Source organism: Hippocampus zosterae, chromosome 12 (assembly GCF_025434085.1).
Source record: "Hippocampus zosterae strain Florida chromosome 12, ASM2543408v3, whole genome shotgun sequence".
NCBI classification, from domain to species: domain Eukaryota; kingdom Metazoa; phylum Chordata; class Actinopteri; order Syngnathiformes; family Syngnathidae; genus Hippocampus; species Hippocampus zosterae.
In genome coordinates, this window is record NC_067462.1 from 9,912,226 (window position 1) to 9,932,253 (window position 20,028).

The following is a 20,028-nucleotide window of genomic DNA, read 5'->3' on the forward strand; positions in this document are numbered from 1 at the left end:
AAATCTCGACCAAAATTTAAAATGTTCATATTTAATAAATTAGAGACATTGTAAGTATTTTTTGTGACCAAACCCCTCATTACAGTAACTTAAACAATAGTTGAATAAACGGTGATTATTGACTTTTTTTATATCGTTTCAGTCATAACGACCCTCCCAGGGAAATGGCGACTAAAATGTGCCCCACGACAAAAATGAGTTTGAGACCCGTGCAATATAATGACTGCGATACTGTCATGCACCGGGGGTTTGGGGTTTCTTATGTCATCCATGAAAATAAATGAATAATGTTAATTCAAATGAATAATAATAACAATAATAATAATAATTCCAAATGAATGTTGTGAGTGTCACCTGCCCATTTCTTCAGATGAGAATTCAGATTTTTTTTTTTAGACGAATTTGTGACTGAATGTTTCCTTTTTGGAAGCACAGTGCCAATTATCAGTTAAAGACCAGTGAGGGCATTTTATATGGAAATGTTACAAATTTGTACGAGTTTGTGCTGGTATCGGTTCCCGTTCAGTGACGATGTGGGTGTGTATGGTTGTTCATCTCTGTGAGTTGTCCTGGGACTGTCTGGTGACCCGTTCAGTGTGTAGTCCGCCTTTTGACCGCAGTCTGCTGGGATCGACTCCAGCACCCCCAGCGAGCCTGTAAAGGATAATTTGTGCACATTTAAATGCCATTAATTTTATTGCAGTGGGGGCGGCCATATTCGTGGAATGTTTTTGGGCCATTAAAAAAAAAAAATTCATCATCTGATTGTGTAAATATCCCAGAAGACCGTATTGACAATAGGACAAACATTCATTTTTCACTTTTTATTTGTGCAACAACGTGACCAAGAAAAAAAAAGTACCACTAACATTGTTCATATTGATTGTTTTTCACAGCAGAAAGAGCCCCTTGATGCCCCATGTCACTTTTAAATAACACATGCTCTTGAAAAGTCATAATAAAAGTCATCATAATTTACACTGAAGCCTTATGAAAAATATATTATTAATGTACAAAATTTTTGCATATTACACATGATCTTACACGTAAAACAGGCCCACAGACAAATGACATACAACCAATCACAACACACTGTCGAGTCACTTAAGAGCTACTGTACAATGAAATGTTTTTAAGAGTTTGTGTACTCTGGAATGGAGATCTCATCAGTTTCCTGTATTCTGGCCGGTGTGGGCGGGCCAACGAGAATATAATCAAACTCCTGGTGTTGGACTTTTTCGTACACGCTTTGCAGGCCATTGCCTTTGGGCACATGCGACGGATAGTAGTGTTCCCTCCTGCTGTCCCGGGGAAGCGAAGCTGTCTTGGAGAAGGTTGAGAGGTTGGACCCGGAGGCGATGCTTGTGTTGGGCCTGGTGGCTGACGGGCTCCAGCATCTGTCCGAGTGGCCCAGCACTTTGCACTCGCTCGTGCACGCCCACAGAGCTGCCGGGAGAACGATATTTATTGTTTGACCTTGATGCGAGATAATTGCCACAATGCCATGATGCTCACCGTTTGTGGGCGGCGAATCTTTTTTGTGCACGTCCCCACTTATGTCGGAATCACTGTCGTTAAAGTCGCTGTCCCCTTTTCCGCTGTCCTTGCCGCTGATGTGAGGGTCTCTGGCTGAGATTGTTGTGAACGAATTACCCTTCCATATTGTTATTGGTCTGACGGCTTCCTTCCCGTAGCCGGGTAGAGTTGAGTAGCCCTGAAAGTTACAGGAGAGAAGAAATGAGCCCAGATGAATAGCAAGAAACATTTTCATTCCATCCAAAATCCAATGATTTAGCCAGTGTTAAGCTCTTCAAGGTAACTAGTGAGTTGGAGTGTACCTCAGCTGGGTAGACCCTGGACTGGTCCCCAGCCAATCACAATCCCATATAGAGACATTTAAATTCACAGAAATCAGGCTAGTGAACCACGACCAGTCAGTGATCCCGTGTATGCATTTCCTACACATCTTATGCTGTTCTCAGTCGAGGGGAAAACTGCACCCGGACGAAAGACGGCCTACACGCTTGACTGCTCACCTGTCAGTCACATACCGTCGAGACAGACATGTTCACATTCAAACCGTCCCTGAGTGGCAACGCCGCCTACCTCGACGTTAGGCGAATGTACCACTACACTTTCCCATGACTGACTTACCTTTAATTTGCCTTCCATGACCCTGTTGTTGGGCTCAAAGCCGCCTGTCGCCTGGTGCCTGTCCTCGCACGTCATCTCAGCAACATTGCTGGTGGCCATGGCCGGCTGCTCGGGGTAGGGGTGCGACTCAAAGGCTTTGCCCATGTGACCGGTGATCAGCGTGTCCACGCGAGCGCTTTCCACGCTCTCAGGCTTTTTGGGTGCCTCCTCTCTGTCATCGTAACCCTCTCTCGTCTCCTTCCTGCGACGGCTGCAAATGGTTGTGATGAGAATGATAGCCAGCAGGAGGAGGGAGCAGCTCCCCGCCAGGACGATGATAACGGCGACGGACGTGTCCCACTCGAACAGATAGTCGCCGCCGTCCTGAGCGGATGAGGGCACACTGGGGACGGTGCCTTCTATGAAATTGAAGTGTATGATTGCAGTGGAGGTCAGTGAAGGGGAGCCATTGTCGCTGACCGACACCACCACTTTGGCATTGTCCGTGAGGTCATACGTCAGCTGTCGGCTCACGTGCACCTTCCCGGTGTCTTTGTCTACCGAGAAGCCCAGGAGCCCCCCCTCTGTGATCTTGTAGGACAACTGTGCGTTCAGGCCCTCGTCGGCATCTGTGGCCTTTATGCGTGTGACCAGGTAACCCGCAGGGGCGTCTTTAGGCAGGAAGACATCCGCAGAGCCTTTGTAAAGAGGTGGTTCGATGATCGAAGGCTCGTTGTCGTTCTGATCGACTATTTTTAACCGGATGACAGCCGTGCTCTGCAGCTGCGGAGAGCCGCTGTCGCTGGCTTGGACGTGCACGTCCAACTGCCTCATGACTTCATAGTTGAAACTACGTAAGGCGTAGATGGACCCCGACACTGAATTGAGTGAGACGAAGGTGTTCACGGGAGACCCCATAATGAGACTGTCCACGAGTCTGTAGGTGATTTTACCATTGTGGGCCAAGTCGGCGTCTGTCGCCTCCACGGTGGCCAGGTAGGCGCCCGGGGCGTTGTTTTCCGCCACCGAAACCTCGTACACGGGCTTGGTAAAGTGCGGGGCGTTGTCGTTCTCGTCGCTGATTCGGATAGTGTACTGTGTGATCTTTCTGAGAGGGGGTGACCCAAAGTCCTCGGCCATGACTGTGAGATTGTACTCACTGATTCTCTCACGGTCTAAGGGGGCCGCCGTCACGATCATGTAACTGTCCTCGTAGGCTTGCCGTAGTTTGAAGTGTTCGTGGCCGTAGAGGGTGCAGTGGACCTGGCTGTTGACCCCCGAGTCCCGGTCCGAGGTGGTGACCAGGGCCACCAGGCTGTCCTTTTCCGCTGCCTCGCTAATGTGCGCCGTGCCTGTGGTGATGGAGGTCATGGGGGTGATGCTGATGCCCGGCGCGTTGTCGTTGACGTCGCTGACGTGGATGATAATCTTGCATACCGACGGGGTCGGGTTGGGGCCCAAGTCGGTGGCCTGCACGTCCAGCTCATACGTACGCTTGCTCTCAAAGTCCACCGGGCTCCTCAGAGTCAAGCGGCCCAATTTGGTATCCACGTGGAAAAGATCCCGGATCTGCTGCGAAACCTGTTTTCCGAAACCGTAGATGACTTCGCCGTTTGGACCCTCGTCAGCATCCACGGCGTTCAGGTCCAGTATCACGCTGCCGACCGGCGCATCTTCTGGCAAACTCACAGAGAAACTATTCTGATCAAAAACAGGACTGTTGTCATTAAAGTCCATCACTCGCACCGTTATCTTGGTCGAGGCGGACCTGGCCGGGTTGCCGCCGTCTGTGGCCATCAGATCCAAAGAGAGCGACGCCTGGGTCTCCCTGTCGAGCTCTTTCATTAGAACCAATTCTGCATATTTTATCCCGTCCGCTCTCTGGAGCACATCGATGGTGAAGTGACTGTTGACAGAAATCTGATAGCTTTGGATGTAGTTGGAGCCCACGTCGGCGTCCACCGCCGGGTCCAGAGGAATATGAGAGCCCACGGCCGCGTTCTCGGAGATCTCCACCACAGACTCGGCGCTGGCAAACTCTGGGGAGTTGTCGTTAATGTCTTTTACCTCCACCTCGACGTGGATCAATCGGTAGCGCTCTTTGGAGAAATTCACCACGTCAAATGTGATGAAACACCGTGGAGTGTGTCGGCACATTCTCTCGCGGTCCATCCGCTCGCCGACGCTCAGCTGGCCGTCGCTCTCCCTCACCCGGATGAACGAGTCATTAAACTGCCTCATCATCCGAAAATTGGTCCTGGAGGAGTGGGGCAGGCTCAAGGACATGTCCTTGGCCAGGTTTCCGATAACGGTGCCAGTCGCCTCCTCCTCATCACACTGGTAGCGGATCGTATTCCCCTCGGTCCGAGCCAGAGAGGCGCATAGAAACGGATGAAAGGAGAGCACAAATATCCACCAGTGGTAATAAGTAATAAACAGCATATTGATGGTATCCATCGGCACGGCAGAGACAGAAATCGGTCCACCTCAGGAGCGAACCCGCCGCGCACTGACACTGAGAGCTCCGAGCGGACTGCGGGGAGAAAGTTACTTTGCGCCTTTTACGCACACGCAGCCAGCCAGTCACGGACACGCTTGTCGACGCGCCTCCGACACCTCCGAATCCTGCACTGGCGAGGTTTGGAGCGCTCGTCGTGCTAATAAGACCAAGTGTGGCCAATCCGCGTCTTTAGAATTATATATTTATATCGAAGAAACGCATACATGCGAGCCTGTTGTTGGGGCGCAAGGAGGCAATTTGAATACGAGCACAACTGTCGCGCGCCGCTTTGTGATAGTTTCGAGCGCCGTTTATCGCCTTGCTGCAGCTTTTATTTACTGGAGCAACACACATTATTTCTCTCTTTTGCTGTGCACTTATTGTCTTTAGCACCGTGTGTGTGTGCGTGTGCGCGCGCGCGTGTGTGCGCGTGTGAGCGCGCACGCCAATTACTCGTCTCTGAAATTAAAACATTTGCATATTTGACCAAAATGACAAAAGAAATTAGTGGGGAACTATCATGGTGGTTAATACTTTGCAAGCACGTTGTATCAACCACCCCAGATTTAAAACAAAAAAACGAAGAAAGAAAGAAAAAAAAGGACAGATACATTTTATTGAAGCCACAGTCACTCGCAAGGCACACATCAACACAGAAATTCAATAGTGTGTGAGAAACCTCATAAAACCAATTTATTTATCTTCTCTATCTTCATGATTGTACGTTTTACAATACAGTGCTATTTTTCTTCATTATAAAATATGTAATAAATAAATTTGTTACATATGGTTTGTGGCTGGAAAGGATAAATGGCATAACAATTCATTTCAGTCGGGAAAATCATAATTGAAAAGGCTTGTTATTTTGGCATAGTGGTATAATTGCAAAAACAAAAACACAAAAAACAAATGAACAAAATTCATAACTTCTATTTTTTTAGTGTTCTGTTTTATTGAGTAGTTTGCTGAGCGAGTGTCTGATGCTGACCTTAATTTTATGTACCACTTGGAGCAGCAGAGTCCACTGACCCCCAAGTTGCCTTGGAAACAGCATAGTGGGCAGGACTGAAGTTTGTAACGTAACCATTCAAATGACGAGAGCTCTAGAAAACCATATTCGGGATTTGTTTTTTTTGTTTTTCCAGATTCATCAAGATGAGATTGTGGGCAACACATGCTGCAACCAAGTGGAAACTGTGGAGTGTCATACTGCAGCATCATGAGCCAAAGCAAAGCCACACAGTAAGCATTCATGACTCTGTTTATATTACAAGCCATCAAACAGTTGTTTATCGCACCCAAATTAATGTAGCACTATCAGAAAAACATCCATGCAAGTACTATTTCTAATATATGGTTTAAAAATGAGTCGAGTCCTGTCAGGCTGAATAAGTATCGGGCAATGGAAGGTAGAAGCTATCCCTGCCGATTGCTGATTTTGGGCAAGTAGTGGGGAACATCTTGGATGGAAGCTCCGATACATGTTCTTATAATGTGGGAACTAATGCAGAAAAATGTCCAGACTGAGATTCAAACCCAGCGTCTTTTTGTTGTGAGGCATTAGTGCCAAACACACAGTTCCCGTGACTCCCCCTTGCACAGCGAAACCTTCCCAGGCCTTCTTATGGTGGGGGGACTTCTACAGCTATGTATTCTTAAAGAAAGAAAATATGTGCATTTGAATAAAAGGTCAGGCAGTAAAAGTCAAAAGCCAGACAAAAGTTGTTTCTTTTTTGTTTTTAGTGCGCTTTCAAAACCTCTGCATATTCACAGCTTGTTTGCACAGTGCAATATTTCGTGAAAATGCTTGGGATACAGAATAATAGAATGCCAGACACTGTGGTATATGATATAAAAAGGTTATTTTATGAAACTACTCAAGGCTGGATTTACAAGGCACGTCCAAGTGCCCACAGCGAATGCATTTAAATGATGCTTTTGGACCATGTACAGTGGTACCTCTGCTTACGAACGTTCTCATCATACGAAATGTTCAAGTTACAAAATGCCTCAACGGTAAAATATGAATATATAAAACGTAAATGTGAATCACCCAGACAAAGTCTTCACCAGTCGGGCAATCGCTCACCATGCTGATGTTTGCCAGGCAAAAACCACTTCTGAGGTAGAACATGAACTAAAGAGGGCAAAAATGGTGAGAATGCAGTTAAAAGTTAAATGACCATCATTTTTGTTTTTTACTCTGTTCTTGATGTGCAATCATCTAATTGTAACATGTATTGATTACATATTTTAATGTAGTTTTATGCTTAGAAAACAGTTATGTCGAAATTTTGGGGGGCCTTGGAACGGATTAGGGCATTTACATGGAAAATGCGTCTCTACTTACAACATTTTCTTGTGAAGAAATTTCTTCCAGAACCAATTAATTTCATAAGTAGAGGCACCACTGTATTTACATATACATTTCAAGTGGCACATATCCCAGATGGCTGTGTTTACACTTGAATTTGACATTGACCCTCACACTCAAATACCCGAATTGCGCCGAGGTTCAGTCAGGTCCATAAATGTCTTCTAAAAAACACCCGCGTAGATTTGAAATGGAACAAGCAAGACGGGCTTAAACGGCAGGCTTGAAGTTTTCATTTTAGTGCATTACATTCAAAACAGGTGAATGCTGTCGGAAGATGTGCCTCCCATTCCTTCAGAGACAAAAAAGTAATGGAACAAATAAATAATCATAAAGCAACTTGGTAACAAAAGCCGGTGTCTCCATTGGCCCAGCAGGATATGGATCGGGGTGTCCAGTCGCACAGAGCTGCCATCGCAAAAGGGCAAATTTCAGCAATTCGAGAAATAGGGTATGGCATGTGTAATACAATTCTTGATCCTTGGGGTATGTTACAGTCATTTTTTTAGAACACAGAAATGCACGTCTCGTGACAACGTAACATCATTCACACATCGTGCCCACATTGGATGTGATAGTCTTGCATGCGCATGGACTTATGCCTTACTAACCGCTGATTCCAAACCCAATAATTAGCAGTGCAGGTACAATGCTGCAGCATCAGTGGGTAAGCGGTTGACCAAAACGGCATGTTGGAAATGGCAAAAAACTAAATAAATAAATTGGGTGGGGAAGATTTGCTCACTGCTAAACTGGCAGGTTGTCACCCTGCCTAAAATTCACTGAAGTTACCCAACATCATTTCTTGACATGCTGTTTTACCTTTTTTTAATTCTCAATTGTGCTAATGCTGAAGCTGATTTTTTTTAGGTTAGCTTTTTACTTAAATACGTGTTCATAAATAGGACACACAAACCCAGGTCATGTTTTTAAGTGTACACCATCATGTCTGGGAAATGCACAGATATTCTGTCAACTATTTTTCACTCTACCTTTTTCATCATTTTGTACTTATGTCAGAGACATGAGCTGAAAGGAATGACAAACAATAAGCATTTTTCTTTTACCCCTTCAGCCTCAGCTTATTTGCCGCCCATCTTTATTCACACATCTTTATTTTCGCCACGTCAAAATCTTCGTCTGCTATACATCTTAATGAAAAGATCTTGAGGATGACAGATTGTGTCCATTTGGCTGCGAGTGATCCGCCATCAGTCACGGCGCGTGCACACTCACCACGTAAGACAAAGACTTTGACAATAATGAAGTGAAACATCGGGAAAAGCCCAGAGAGGCACAGTGAAGTGGAAGAGGATGCAACTGACAGCCGTGTGTAGGAGCCGCGTTAGGCTCGCAAGCTTCATGTTCCTCAAAGAAAATATCACACTGGGAATAAAAATGTTTGTGAAAAGCATTTCACAGGAGCGCAGTCCCATGGAGAACATCATTAATTTATCACCAGCCTGTACTACAGAGGGTTGGGATGTATTTGTATGTATCATTCTTCATCTCACATCTGTATATGTGTCATTCTTCGATAGTATATTAGTTGACACTGAATCAACAGTGCCTCTGCTGGCTGCAACCAAGTAATGCACTCTATTTTAGCGTATAATCAACAATCAATTGCACACAACAAACAGAATTCTGAAAAGCTAAAAGTTTTTCTTTGATTATATGAGGAATTCACCAGCACAGATCGAGATTTGTCATACTGTCATACAAGTGTGAAATTAAGTCAAATGCAGTCAGGATCAGTACGGTCACACAAATAAACAGTCTTAACCTTCACGATTCATTACAACGTTAAGATACCGTAATGTCGGAGTCGTTTTATAACCATTACTGATTCCTGTCACACAAATGCTTTGAGTGTTGATGTTACTTTTCTTCTCCTCCCGTGTTGTTCAAAAACACCTCTCGTTGACATTTGGGCCGTCTTTCTGGATTAAAAAAAGAAAAAAAACTGAGAAAAGTGATATCAGGTGGGAAATTCTTTTTAGGTCACTATACCGCACAGGGAAGCAACCAAGAAGTATCTTCTTTGTTCATTTCTTGCAGGAAACAGGAGATAAAGTACTGTACGGAGCAGGCACACAAGGTCTTCTGACATTTGAACAGCCACTTTGCTTATAACAGTCGCTGACAGTTTGAAGAGAACTTGAGGGAATAACGTTTAGCAATGAACCACATGCCTCTTCGAAAGACAAAAACCTGATCTGATCATGTGCCACTGGTTCAATTTCAGATTGGTGTGACATGTCAGAGGTCTCAAGGTACGGGTGAAGCTACTTTCTGTGCGGTTTTAAAATGAGTTCTGTGTCCGATCCTGAGTAGAAGTTAATTAATTTCTCCATAGGGAAGATTCACATGAAATTTAATCAAAATGTGATCAAAGTTATAATTGCAAATAAAGAACAGTGCACACACATGCTCAGGAAAAAAACGCGAGCTCCTCCGTTGTTGGAGGTAATTTTGTGAGGCTTAACATTGGGCAAACATTTAGAGGTGATGATATTGTCATGTTTTATATTGAGTGCATTCGCTCTACAGCACCGAGGACACGTGTCGTACAAACATACTATTCTCACGCTGAACCCACACTCCTTCCACATCATGTGAGTTTATATCCAAATGAACTAATGGATGTTTGATACAATGAGACATCTCCAAGGGCTGACTGAAGCCGCAGTATGTTAAAAACTGGCAAATGATCGTATTTTGAGAAGTGGCTTCCTCTTGAAAAAATACAAAACTCTCATTTTGTTTTGTTTCCTTTTGCTTCACTATCACAGATGTCCTTCAAGGTGAGCTGTCCTTGCATCATGCTCTTGAAAACACAAGACTGAAGACGCCGGCCCACAGCATCTACAGGTAGTTCCTCTGCAAGTTAAAAGAAAATCCAAATGCACACCAGGAAAGAGCATTGCGCTTTTGAAAAGTGATTTGATTGATGAAAAAAAAATCACTTTTAAAGCACATAAAATACGTTAGAGGTACCGTATTTTCCACACTACAAGGCGCTTCGGAGTGTCAGGCGCACCTTCAATGAGTGCCCTATTTTAAAACTTTTATCATATTTAGAGCGCAGGGCTTTATAAAGTAAATAGAAGCTACAATAGTGGCTGTGGTTGCATTGTGCGTCCACAAGATGGAGCTATGCTCAAGGGAATACAATAGAGTACAATACAGCTTTATTAATATAGAACTTTCACAACCGCTGCAACTGTAACAACGCACTTCACAGAACATTTAAAATACTACGTCCAACAAATTAAAATATTGATCCGTTTATCAAGTGCATCAGATTATAAGGCGCACTGTCAGCTTTTGAGAAAATTGAATGTTTTTAGGTGCACCTTATAGTGCGGAAAATACGATACTTCTTTTCATTCCCATTCCTGTGTTAAGTTTCTTTTGGCGGGGCAAACCTGATTTTTGCCAAGATGAAAAGCAGCATGGTGCTCGCTATGTGTACAGTCAATGCTTTGCTTCAAATAGCTAGCAGGACTTTGCCCCACATGAGAGCAATATCCATGCAACAAATATATTTCTTTCTAAACAAAAAACACATTTTTTTGTTGTTTGCTATTAAGCGTCATCCATCTGTCTAGTATTTGGTTCACATTTGGTAGCAAGGACTTTTCAAGGTAAGTATTCTTTGAGGCTATTTCTTATATGTTGGATAGATATTCCTCTCAATTAAAGTTGCTTCGTGAAACTCGATTAAAGGACTGAACTTTCTCGAAATCACAGGCTCTCAAGCCAGTTTGCCAAGGTCATGTCTACCGCAGCAAAAGTCAATTTTCACCAGGATCGACACGACAGCCAAATATTGTGAGGGAAATAAAGCAAAGCAAAGTAAGCACTGAAGAAACAAAACAATTTTGCGCTGCACGCTTGGACCTTTAATTACAGGTAGTAGCCTGCAAACAAATGTTCGTCAGCAAGCCTATGACTTTTTTTCCCTATTGTTGTCTAGTTCGGCATCCTCATTACAGCCGCGGGTCAGCTGAACCTATCCCAGCACCCTGGAATGGCTGCCAGTCAATCTCAGGGTCCGTATTGTGTAAACACCCAGCCATTCAGACATGCGTGTTTTGCGAACGTGGCGGGTAGCATTGGGAGAGAGTATAGAAACAACACACAGTAAGGCCAGTGCGGCTGTTCAAACACCGAGCCTCAGAATTTGCGAGGCAGCCGTGCTAGCCACTACAGCACTGTGCGGCCAACTGTCATTCCGTACATGAAAAACAAATCCTATGAAACCGACCTGGAATAGCAAGAGCTTAATGTAATGTACTTTTAATGACGTAAATGAAAGAGCAGAGTGCATTGCGGATGGCTCATTAAACAGGCTGATAGATACTCGCTGCTTGTTTCACCGCCATTTAAAGGCGTACGTTACGTAGGCTGGTTTTTATTTTAATGAGAACAGAGGTGATTATAGCTGCGGCGTAGGCGATCTTTTTCTATGGATTACATTGAACCGGGTCAAACGGCGCCGGCGCTCGATGGATTATCACACAACAATAGAGCATTAAAATTTTTTTTTTATTTATTTATTTACCGGCGCCCCAAAGTAGATGCGTGAGTGTGAATTTATGATGACTGTTTCAGAATGAGGAGAATCCATTTAGCAGATGGTGGTGTAAAAACGCAGACTATGGCGCGAGACTTATTTGCGTTTTTAGTTTTGGACTCTTGTTGATCTAAAATGCAGTTGTTGTTTTTTTTTTTATGCTATGATTTTCAAGAAGAATTGTGACTCAGTCTGACAGAAGCAATAATTACAGTGTGGGGAGCAAACACTTAACATAAATCATTAACCAAGTGAATGACTTTTTTTCTTACATTCTGTATGCTGCATTATACATTAGGCTTCATTATGATCACTGAAAGCATTTATCCAAATGTTTAGATTGTTCCTGGGAGAGTGATCCATCATGAAAATGAAGCGTGACACAAATGGAAAAAATCGTGCCAGTACTTGCAATGATCATTCTTATTTAATTGCACTACTTGACGCCCTTTCCTTGAAAGTAAGTCCGATCACGACACATCACCGAGCTAGTTAGGGAGCTACGCAGCTAATGGAAAATGGAGGCCAATAAAGAAAGAAAGAAAAATAAAGATCTTTGAAATATACAGTTGGCTCACAGACACAATTCCACTTTTAATAGGATTGTAAACGCATTCTGTTTCAAGGGGTTTGCCTTTGCATTTAGAGTTGTCTAATCACAGTGGTCCGTAAAATGCCTGAAGAAACGCCGTGATTGTCTGCGCTTGTGGAGAGCACTCTGCTGCGCGCTCTCACTGCGATTAGAACTCAGCGGCATATTACAGTGCAGGGGCTCAATTGAATATCGCTCCGTTGGGAGCGCGCTCGCTTTAAAGAACTCAATATGCTGGCTCTTTGTGGCGCCATAATGCTTTCCTTTTGCACATCTGTCTCCCACTTACGAGCCTCTGCATGGGCTTTCAATACTACCTCTTTCCTATATGTTTTATAATCCTTTATAGTGTTCACGGTAAGGTTTGCAATGACTATTGTATGGTGCAGGTAAAGGGTAAATGCCAATCTTTTATTTATTCATACAATGAAAATCCGATAAAAACTCACCTCAGTATATACGTAATGATCACTGTCAAAGAATTTCACATCACCTTATGTGCACCTATATGCGTTGCTCTTCACATATTGCGTCGTGCAAAGCCGCACCCGGCTCATTGGAGAGCAATTAGGTCTTTATTTTGATTTTCTTGCTGGAGGAAACGGCAACATGGTCTCGAAAGGAGTCGAGACTCGAGGCCATGGCGCCCAAGCAGCAAATAACATACAGAATAGCTAAATTAATAAGCATCTGGCTTGTTTTCGTGCAACGTCTGTTTCTCCCAACTTTGAACAACTCAACTTTAAACATCAAAAGCTTTCCACTCGCTCTACCACAGTGGAACATCCAGAATTGACCTCAGTGTGTCTCTCGATGCCGTTTGACTTGAAAGTTGTTGTTGTAATTACCGGTAAAACATAAAATGACATATCAGGTGCATGGTGGGACATGGTTAGTTTGTCTGAATCACAGTTCCATGGGTTCCAGGTTCCATCCTTGGCTCCTGCTTTTCTGTGTAAGTTTTGCATGTTTTCTTCACCGTCGCCTGAGTTTTCGCCCAGTACTCCATTCTCCTCCCCAAATCCAAAAACATCCATGTTAGATTCACTAAAAAATTGTCCGTTAGGTTGAAAGTGAATGCTTGCTTGAGCTGGACTCGAATCTGGTACCCGTGAGGTCGACGCGCTAACCACTGGACCACGGGCTGCCCTCTTTTAAAATCTTTTTTTTTTTTTTTAACAACAAAATTGGAATATACGACTTGTGTTTCTGTTTTGTGGAACAAATACTAAACGACAAAGTATTGTAAAACCTCAAATGCTCTGACAAAAGTACATATCTTTTTGGTACAAGTATTAAGTAGAGTCGTTTATGATATATTTTTTCATTTTTTTTGGTTCTTGGAGTTGTCTTGTGCCACATATCGGAATCCGCATCAGCCTTAAATAAATCTATATCGGCCGGGCTCTAGTTGTTTATTTGTGCCTGCGATGGGCCATATATACAGCAACACATTTAGCATTTCCACTGGAAAGGTCAGATGGCAAAACAGTTTCCAGTGTCAATAAGTTACAAGATACTAGGACACCACCGAACTGAAAAATAGCCTGTGTTGTTAATTGCGTGATAACCTGGGGTTGTGTAGGAGATTGCTACAGTAGTTTAGTACTGGTACTTTTCAAGGTTGAAATGACATAGAAAGTTTCACATGGATACAAACCATTGGGAAGGAAGGTTTCTCCAGGTGCCGGCTTGACAGTAGTGACCTGTGAATTCCCAGGCCTACTTTCCGCATCCACTGGCTGGGAAACAAGCCTGCTGCATTAACTCTCACAACGGCGCAAACACCCTGAGCCCGTCTCTGAAAATACAGAAATAGAGGAAACTCCACCCGTTAGACTGCTCTTTGCTCTAGACTTGCACTGGGCATTAAAATAGAGTCCTAACTATGATTTTTTTTAATCCTTTAGAGTTGTAATTCTGCCTTTCACTCACTTTTGTTTTTTTCACACATTTCCCTTGTTGTCCCTTTGTGTTCACATGCCGACCGGAACATTCAATGCAGAAGAACTTTGCGCAGAGTTCATTGGTAAACAACCACTCCGACTGGCACCCTACCTTTTGTCCAAATCAGCTGCCAGGTTTCTGGCGACCCCGATGAGGACAGTCGCTACACAGAAGGACTAGACAGGAAACTACATAGGAAACACTGTAATATGGTTTAGTTTGTTTCAGCCTCCAGCGACTCCCAGAGTAAAAACTGCCAATTAACCACGAGCATAAGAAAATTATACAACAAATTTCAATCAAGACAACTCACCAATTGAAGGTGAATGGGAAGGTGTTTGCGGAATCACTTTGTAGCCTTTTACAGGGATTTAACTGAGGCTTTGATGTCTGAGTAATTATAGTATGTTACTCATATTGTACAAAGTACGCAGCAACTACATCCTTCCCAATATTGTTCGTTTCATGATTCTATATGCTTAGTCTTCCGCTTTCTATGGTGACAAGATAAAAAAATCCACTATGATTTCATTTTTATGATGTACACTTGACCTCTCGCACTGTTTGTATGATAATGGGTTGAACTTCAGGTTTTCTTCGGTTAAATCACTACATGACTATTGTGTGTCTTGCTAACGAGGCGTCTTTTCATTGCTGTTTTTTTTTTAAAATGTCAATTCTTCCTTGCCCCCTTTCTCAATCTTCAAACAACACACGTCTGCAACAGTTTAATGGAGCAAATCACTTTTTATTTTCAGTTGCCATGTCGACCAGTAACATAAAAACGGTGCATAAAGGAGTTAATAGAGATTTATTATGGATTTTTCTTTATAACAGTTCCCTGGTGGCTTGATAAAAAAAACATTCTTCAATATTTTCTGACAAATTTGTTGTTTTTTGCTCAGGGCAAAGCCATGTCTAATATAAAAAGATCGTGTTGCTGCTCCCTTGTGGCATCTTTAGCTATGTCATGTGTAAAAAAAAAAAATGACACCATTTTGTGGCATTTATAGAAAGTTCAAAACCCTTTTGGGTCATCATCAGTTACTCCTGGATTTTCGCTAGTCAAGAATTTACACAGAAAAAAAATCCCTTTGGCAAAAATGCCATTAAGAATATCTCACTCAGTCCACCGACTGTTAAAGCTAACATATGATTTTTGTTCACTGACAGTATTTGAAAAGAAGTCTAATGTCAACAAGTAGTAGAATAGGTCACAAAATAATTTAATTTTTTTCACTGTGGCAATGTGATTCATTGTTTTTTTGTCTTTTTTTTAATGATTCAGAAAAGCAGTTTTCATTTTAATTTGTACCATCTTGGAAGAATTTTACTTTTCTGATTTCACTGTTTACAAACACGTTTATATCCTTGTTATTTCAAAACTAGTGGATAGTATCACCTCCCCCATTTCCCGGAATCTTTTTTCTTCTACTAGTCTCCTACTTAGCCAAGCCTCAATACATGCAGTGTTTTGAAAACACGAAAGCCATTGTTTTTCGCCATTTGGTTTTGTAAAACATCAATATGACGACTAGGTTCTGCTCAAGTTTAAACAAAATATAACGTCGCAGCACTTAACTATATTGTCTGTGAATATAACAAATATGTGTCTGTGAATTCTAACAGCACAGGTGTTGTCACCTTTTATTTTTACCGCTAATTAACTGCTATCTTATCTGTGGTCTCTGGTGTCAAAATCCGTAAAGAAGAACTTAAATGTGGTAGCAAAGAATGTCAAACTGATCTATATCAGAAACAAAAAAGGCATGCAGCGACCAGTGAAAATATTGTTCTGCATTCATTCAACAGAAATATTTGGGCCCTATTTTGTATCCGGTAATGGAAAAAAAAACATTTAGTCCAGATACATCTGAAATGAGGTCACATCCCCCCGCCACCATTGCTATTTCCTTTGTATTTGAGTTGCATCAATCTGGCGGGGGCATTATTCCTTATTGTACTCTCACATGAGGATTTTACCATCGCGTGACAACTCGTTAATGGTTTAAAAAACTGCTTTACTTAAGTCAACACTCTTTTTGAAAACTTTTTTTATGGATATTCCATTTTACATGCCAAGGGCATGGATTGGGACATTAAAATTCATCTGTGCTTATAAGGAACGGGGGCGAAGGGAGGTTTTGCATAGTCAACGCAAACACGATACACTGCCAAATTGCCGTAGTTTATTATGGGCTGTTGAAGTCTTCTCTTCAAAACATGTGTTTAAATATGGACTGTGAAATCTCCGATGGCTTTGCATCCCAGAGGCAACATCAGATCTTTTTGTTCTGAAGATACACTCGGCTGATTAATTCACACATCAAAACAAAACTGCAGTTTTTTTCCTTAGGTTTTTCTTTCTTTCTTTTTTTTTTTGGACTAAAGCCTCCAACACACGCGGGATTCAAACCCTATCGGAAGTCTTAAACTCAGAAAGAAGCCGACGTTATGTTTTATTGATTCCACTCCAAGAGTTTGGAGACAATAAAAGATGGAGGATAGTTTTTTTTTCTGTGTTAGTATGGAGAACCGTGTTGCGGTGTTCAAGGTGTCTCTCCAGACATGTCCCGTAGCTGCCATAAACAATCTTATCGGAGGAACAAAACAAGTCTAGCATGTATTACAGCTAGCGGGGCCCTTTGCTAGCTGTGAACGACAGATGCTCTGTAACGATTGTAGCAATTACTCTCGAAAATGTCATGAATCTTGCGACAGTATGGTGACATATAGCGAGAAAGTCTACCCAAGAGACGAGGATGATGGATAAGTCAAACAGCACTTTACAGGGGTTCCACAGTTTATGACTGTCCCGACATACGGTGGGCTTAAGGATACAAACTGTGTGTGGTCTAAGAATATGTTGTCACTGTCACCTGGCACAAGAAGGCAGACTAGTTAATTACATTTGTTTTATATTGATACCCCAAAAGTATTTTTTGTACACATACAATACACACATAAAGTAAGGGCATTTAGTTTACAGATAAAATGCAATATACTGTTATAACATTTACAGATAAAAGTAATTTGACCTTCTCTAAACTCTTGAATTCACATATCCTTTCTCGGTGGTTTTTGCATAACCTTCCCTAATGTGGAGGTGAATAGCGATATTCATAACAGGTCTTTGATCCATTCAAAATTCCAAGGACGTCTCCTCATGTGCCTTTCTGAGACTCTGCGAGTGTCTCTGTAACACTCGAAGCTCAGTGACCACTTCCGTCTTAGAAGCCTTGCAAAACGCTGATCAATTGTTATATTGGGTGAAGGATGTCAAAATGTGACCAGCCTGATGAAAAGGACTATTTCATACCAATTCCAAATGAACCAGGGTTTTTATTCATGGCTCGCACGCCTGTTGTGAATTTTGCCGTTCAGCAGTTGTCCAAAAAATATGGAACCATTGAATAGTTAGACATGTGGAGGTCAAATTAGTGGATTTTTTTTGTATGTATTTTGGGCTCATCCAGACCCAATTTGACCCCAAATGTCAATATCACAAAGGTTTTGTATGCAGTGTATTTAAATCAATTCTGACTTTCCCGCTGTATCACACATACATACACATTTGTGCTGTACGCCTAAAGTTTCACATTTGAAAAGTCCAATATTTAACTCATTCACTCCCAAAGACGTTTTTAAATGTCTTTTCAGACTTGGTCTAGAATTGGCTAGTACTGAATGAGTTAACATGACTTGACTGAATAATGCAAGTCCACGTTTTCTGTCCAGAGCCAAGATTATTTTAATACTGTCACTCCCTCCACCAAGGTGATAACAGATAGGCCCCAGAGGCGCGAGGAATGGGCCCAGGGGAAAAAAAAGTCCCATTACACAGTCTGTTAAAGCTTGGCTTTCCTTTTTTTTCTCATTCCCCATTCACACCATTTCTGCTAAAGTGTCTGTTGTGATGTATAAAACAGCAATAAATGTTTTCAACACAACGCTGCAGAATAAGTGGGCACTGGGTGTTCAACATTACTCACCTGTCCTGGCTTTCCATGATCCCCTTTTAGGTCTGGTACACATATAAAGACAATCGAACAGTTTTGGTCCTGATTTTTTTTTTCGCCATCCCAACCAAGGACATCAAATGGCCCACTAAGTTAGATCATAGTAGAATTTCCTATAAGATTATGTGAGGTGTCGATGAGTGGATTTGTCTCGATAATAAGGTCCAAAACAGGTCAGGCCCGGCAGTCTTAAAATAAGTGTTGAATACTTATGACCAAAACTCTTCATATGTTTGAATCTGTGAATTGCTGACGTGAAATGGAATGTAGCACCCTGACTGACAAACAAGGAAGCCACAAATTGATGCGTTGTTACATCCTGTGGGTTTCAACCAATTCTCAACTGGTTTGTGATGCGAAAAAAGACTACATGACGGTCAAAATGGCATATGCCACAGGTGTCAAAGTCAAGGCCCAGGGGCCAGATCTGGCCCGCCACATCATTTTATGATAAGCAATTCAAGCATATCAACTTCCATGATGCTTGCTAAAGTCCGAACCAAAATTTCAAAATATCATATATAATATTATAATTATAATGTTAATGACGAATCCATTATTCTTGACTTCTGATGTGAAAACCATTTGTTGTTCGCTCTGTATATAAGATGTGGAGGTGCTTAAACATTTATATGGCATATGCTATGAGAAGTTGAGGGACACCTGCAGGTCTCCTGTGGGGCAAACAACTCACACGGAATCAAGAGTTCGGAACATTGATATTGTTCATGAATAATAATGATTCAATCATAGAAATATACAGTCATCCCTCGGTTATCACGGTTAATAGGGACCAAAACCACCCGCGATAAACGAAAATCCGCGAATTAGTAACCAATAAACATATTTTAAAAAAAGAAAATTAAGTCGGCAAACGGTCCGCGAGAAGCTGCAAAACAACAGTGAGTCACATAGAGCAACATATACAGTACTGTACTCCATGTATATGAAATTAAATTAAATTGTTGTTGTTTTTTTATGAATATGTTTGAAAAAATCCGCGATGCACTGAAGACACGATAAACGAACTGCGAAATAGCGAGGGATCAAATACCCATCACTATTTTGAATTAAAATGTAGCATAATTGATTGAGCCTACATCAAACTAATAATGTACAGGACATCCAAAGCTCCATTGGAATTTAGGTCCTGTTTTCTAAGCTTTCTTTGTGTGTGTGTGTGTTTGTGTGTGTAGCTATGCTGTGTACTTTAAGAGCAAACCGTGGGGTTGTGTGTGCACAGATTGAGGGCTGGAGGTGATCGCCACTCTATTATCATCCTTCCCCAGACTTAATCAGTGATTGTTGGGACGTTATGTGCAATAGTGACACACTGCCCTTATAAGCTTTTTAATTCAGATTGTTTGTCGGCAGATTTTGTAGGAGTTGCTCAGTCATCAGATATCTTTGTATTCATACGGCGGAGGGTAAATTCTTGAACATTTCGCGTTGTCACTCATTTTAATACGCCTCCCTGCACCTCACGTTGTTCTGTGGCTAGCGGCAAGCGTGTTAAACGCACATGCTCCACAAAACCAAATGAGATAGAATTATGCAAATTGCATTCAAAGAATTCCGCACGAGCTCAGGTGGAATGGATGTGTCAACAACGTGTCCGTGTAGACAGTTGACAATTTGCTAATTAAACCTGACACAGTTGGTCGCCTCCACGCCATGAGCTTATTGAGCTGTTGCGGGATGCACTGTGGGGCATATCACATTCCCCCACCGGACGATAATCTTTTGGGGGTTCACAACACGACTGTAATGCTTTGCACATAGTGTTGACATGTGTGTAATGAAAGTGCCTCAACTTCAAACAACTTTTCTGCACGGCCGCCTTGCCAATGCACCGCTGAACAAAGAAGAATGATTTATTAC

General features: G+C 42.3%; 1 protein-coding gene and 1 long non-coding RNA gene across 5 annotated transcripts in view; one reads left to right on the plus strand and one right to left on the minus strand.

Annotated features, from left to right (window-relative positions):
- The window catches only part of LOC127611827 (uncharacterized), a 46,028-nt gene that overhangs the window by 1,147 nt on the left and 24,853 nt on the right, over positions 1-20,028 (plus strand). The window contains exons 2-5 of one of the 4 annotated variants that reach the window (XR_007965472.1): positions 5,779-5,875; positions 9,803-10,657; positions 10,764-10,868; positions 10,990-13,121. This is a non-coding gene — a long non-coding RNA (uncharacterized LOC127611827). Of the gene's footprint in view, positions 1-5,778; positions 5,876-9,802; positions 10,869-10,989; positions 13,122-20,028 lie in introns of those variants that run through there. The other 3 variants (XR_007965473.1, XR_007965470.1, XR_007965471.1) reach the window with 3 other exon arrangements.
- On the minus strand, positions 754-4,930 carry si:ch211-199f5.1 (protocadherin-8). Its single transcript, XM_052082544.1, has 3 exons — positions 2,155-4,930; positions 1,516-1,714; positions 754-1,446 (listed from the first exon to the last, which is right to left on the minus strand). The coding sequence occupies exons 1-3, from the start codon at positions 4,588-4,590 to the stop codon at positions 1,133-1,135; spliced, it is 2,949 nt and encodes a 982-aa protein (XP_051938504.1). The 5' UTR covers positions 4,591-4,930; the 3' UTR covers positions 754-1,132.

Bases quoted from the DNA above. Each gene is read 5' to 3' on its own strand.
- si:ch211-199f5.1 (XM_052082544.1), bottom strand. From the start codon at position 4,590: ATGGATACCATCAATATGCTGTTTATTACTTATTACCACTGGTGGATA. The intron at 1,715-2,154 runs GTAAGTCAGTCA...TGTAACTTTCAG, and splicing joins TCATGGAAGGCAAATTAAAG to GGCTACTCAACTCTACCCGG. The intron at 1,447-1,515 runs GTGAGCATCATG...TTCTCCCGGCAG, and splicing joins AGATTCGCCGCCCACAAACG to CTCTGTGGGCGTGCACGAGC.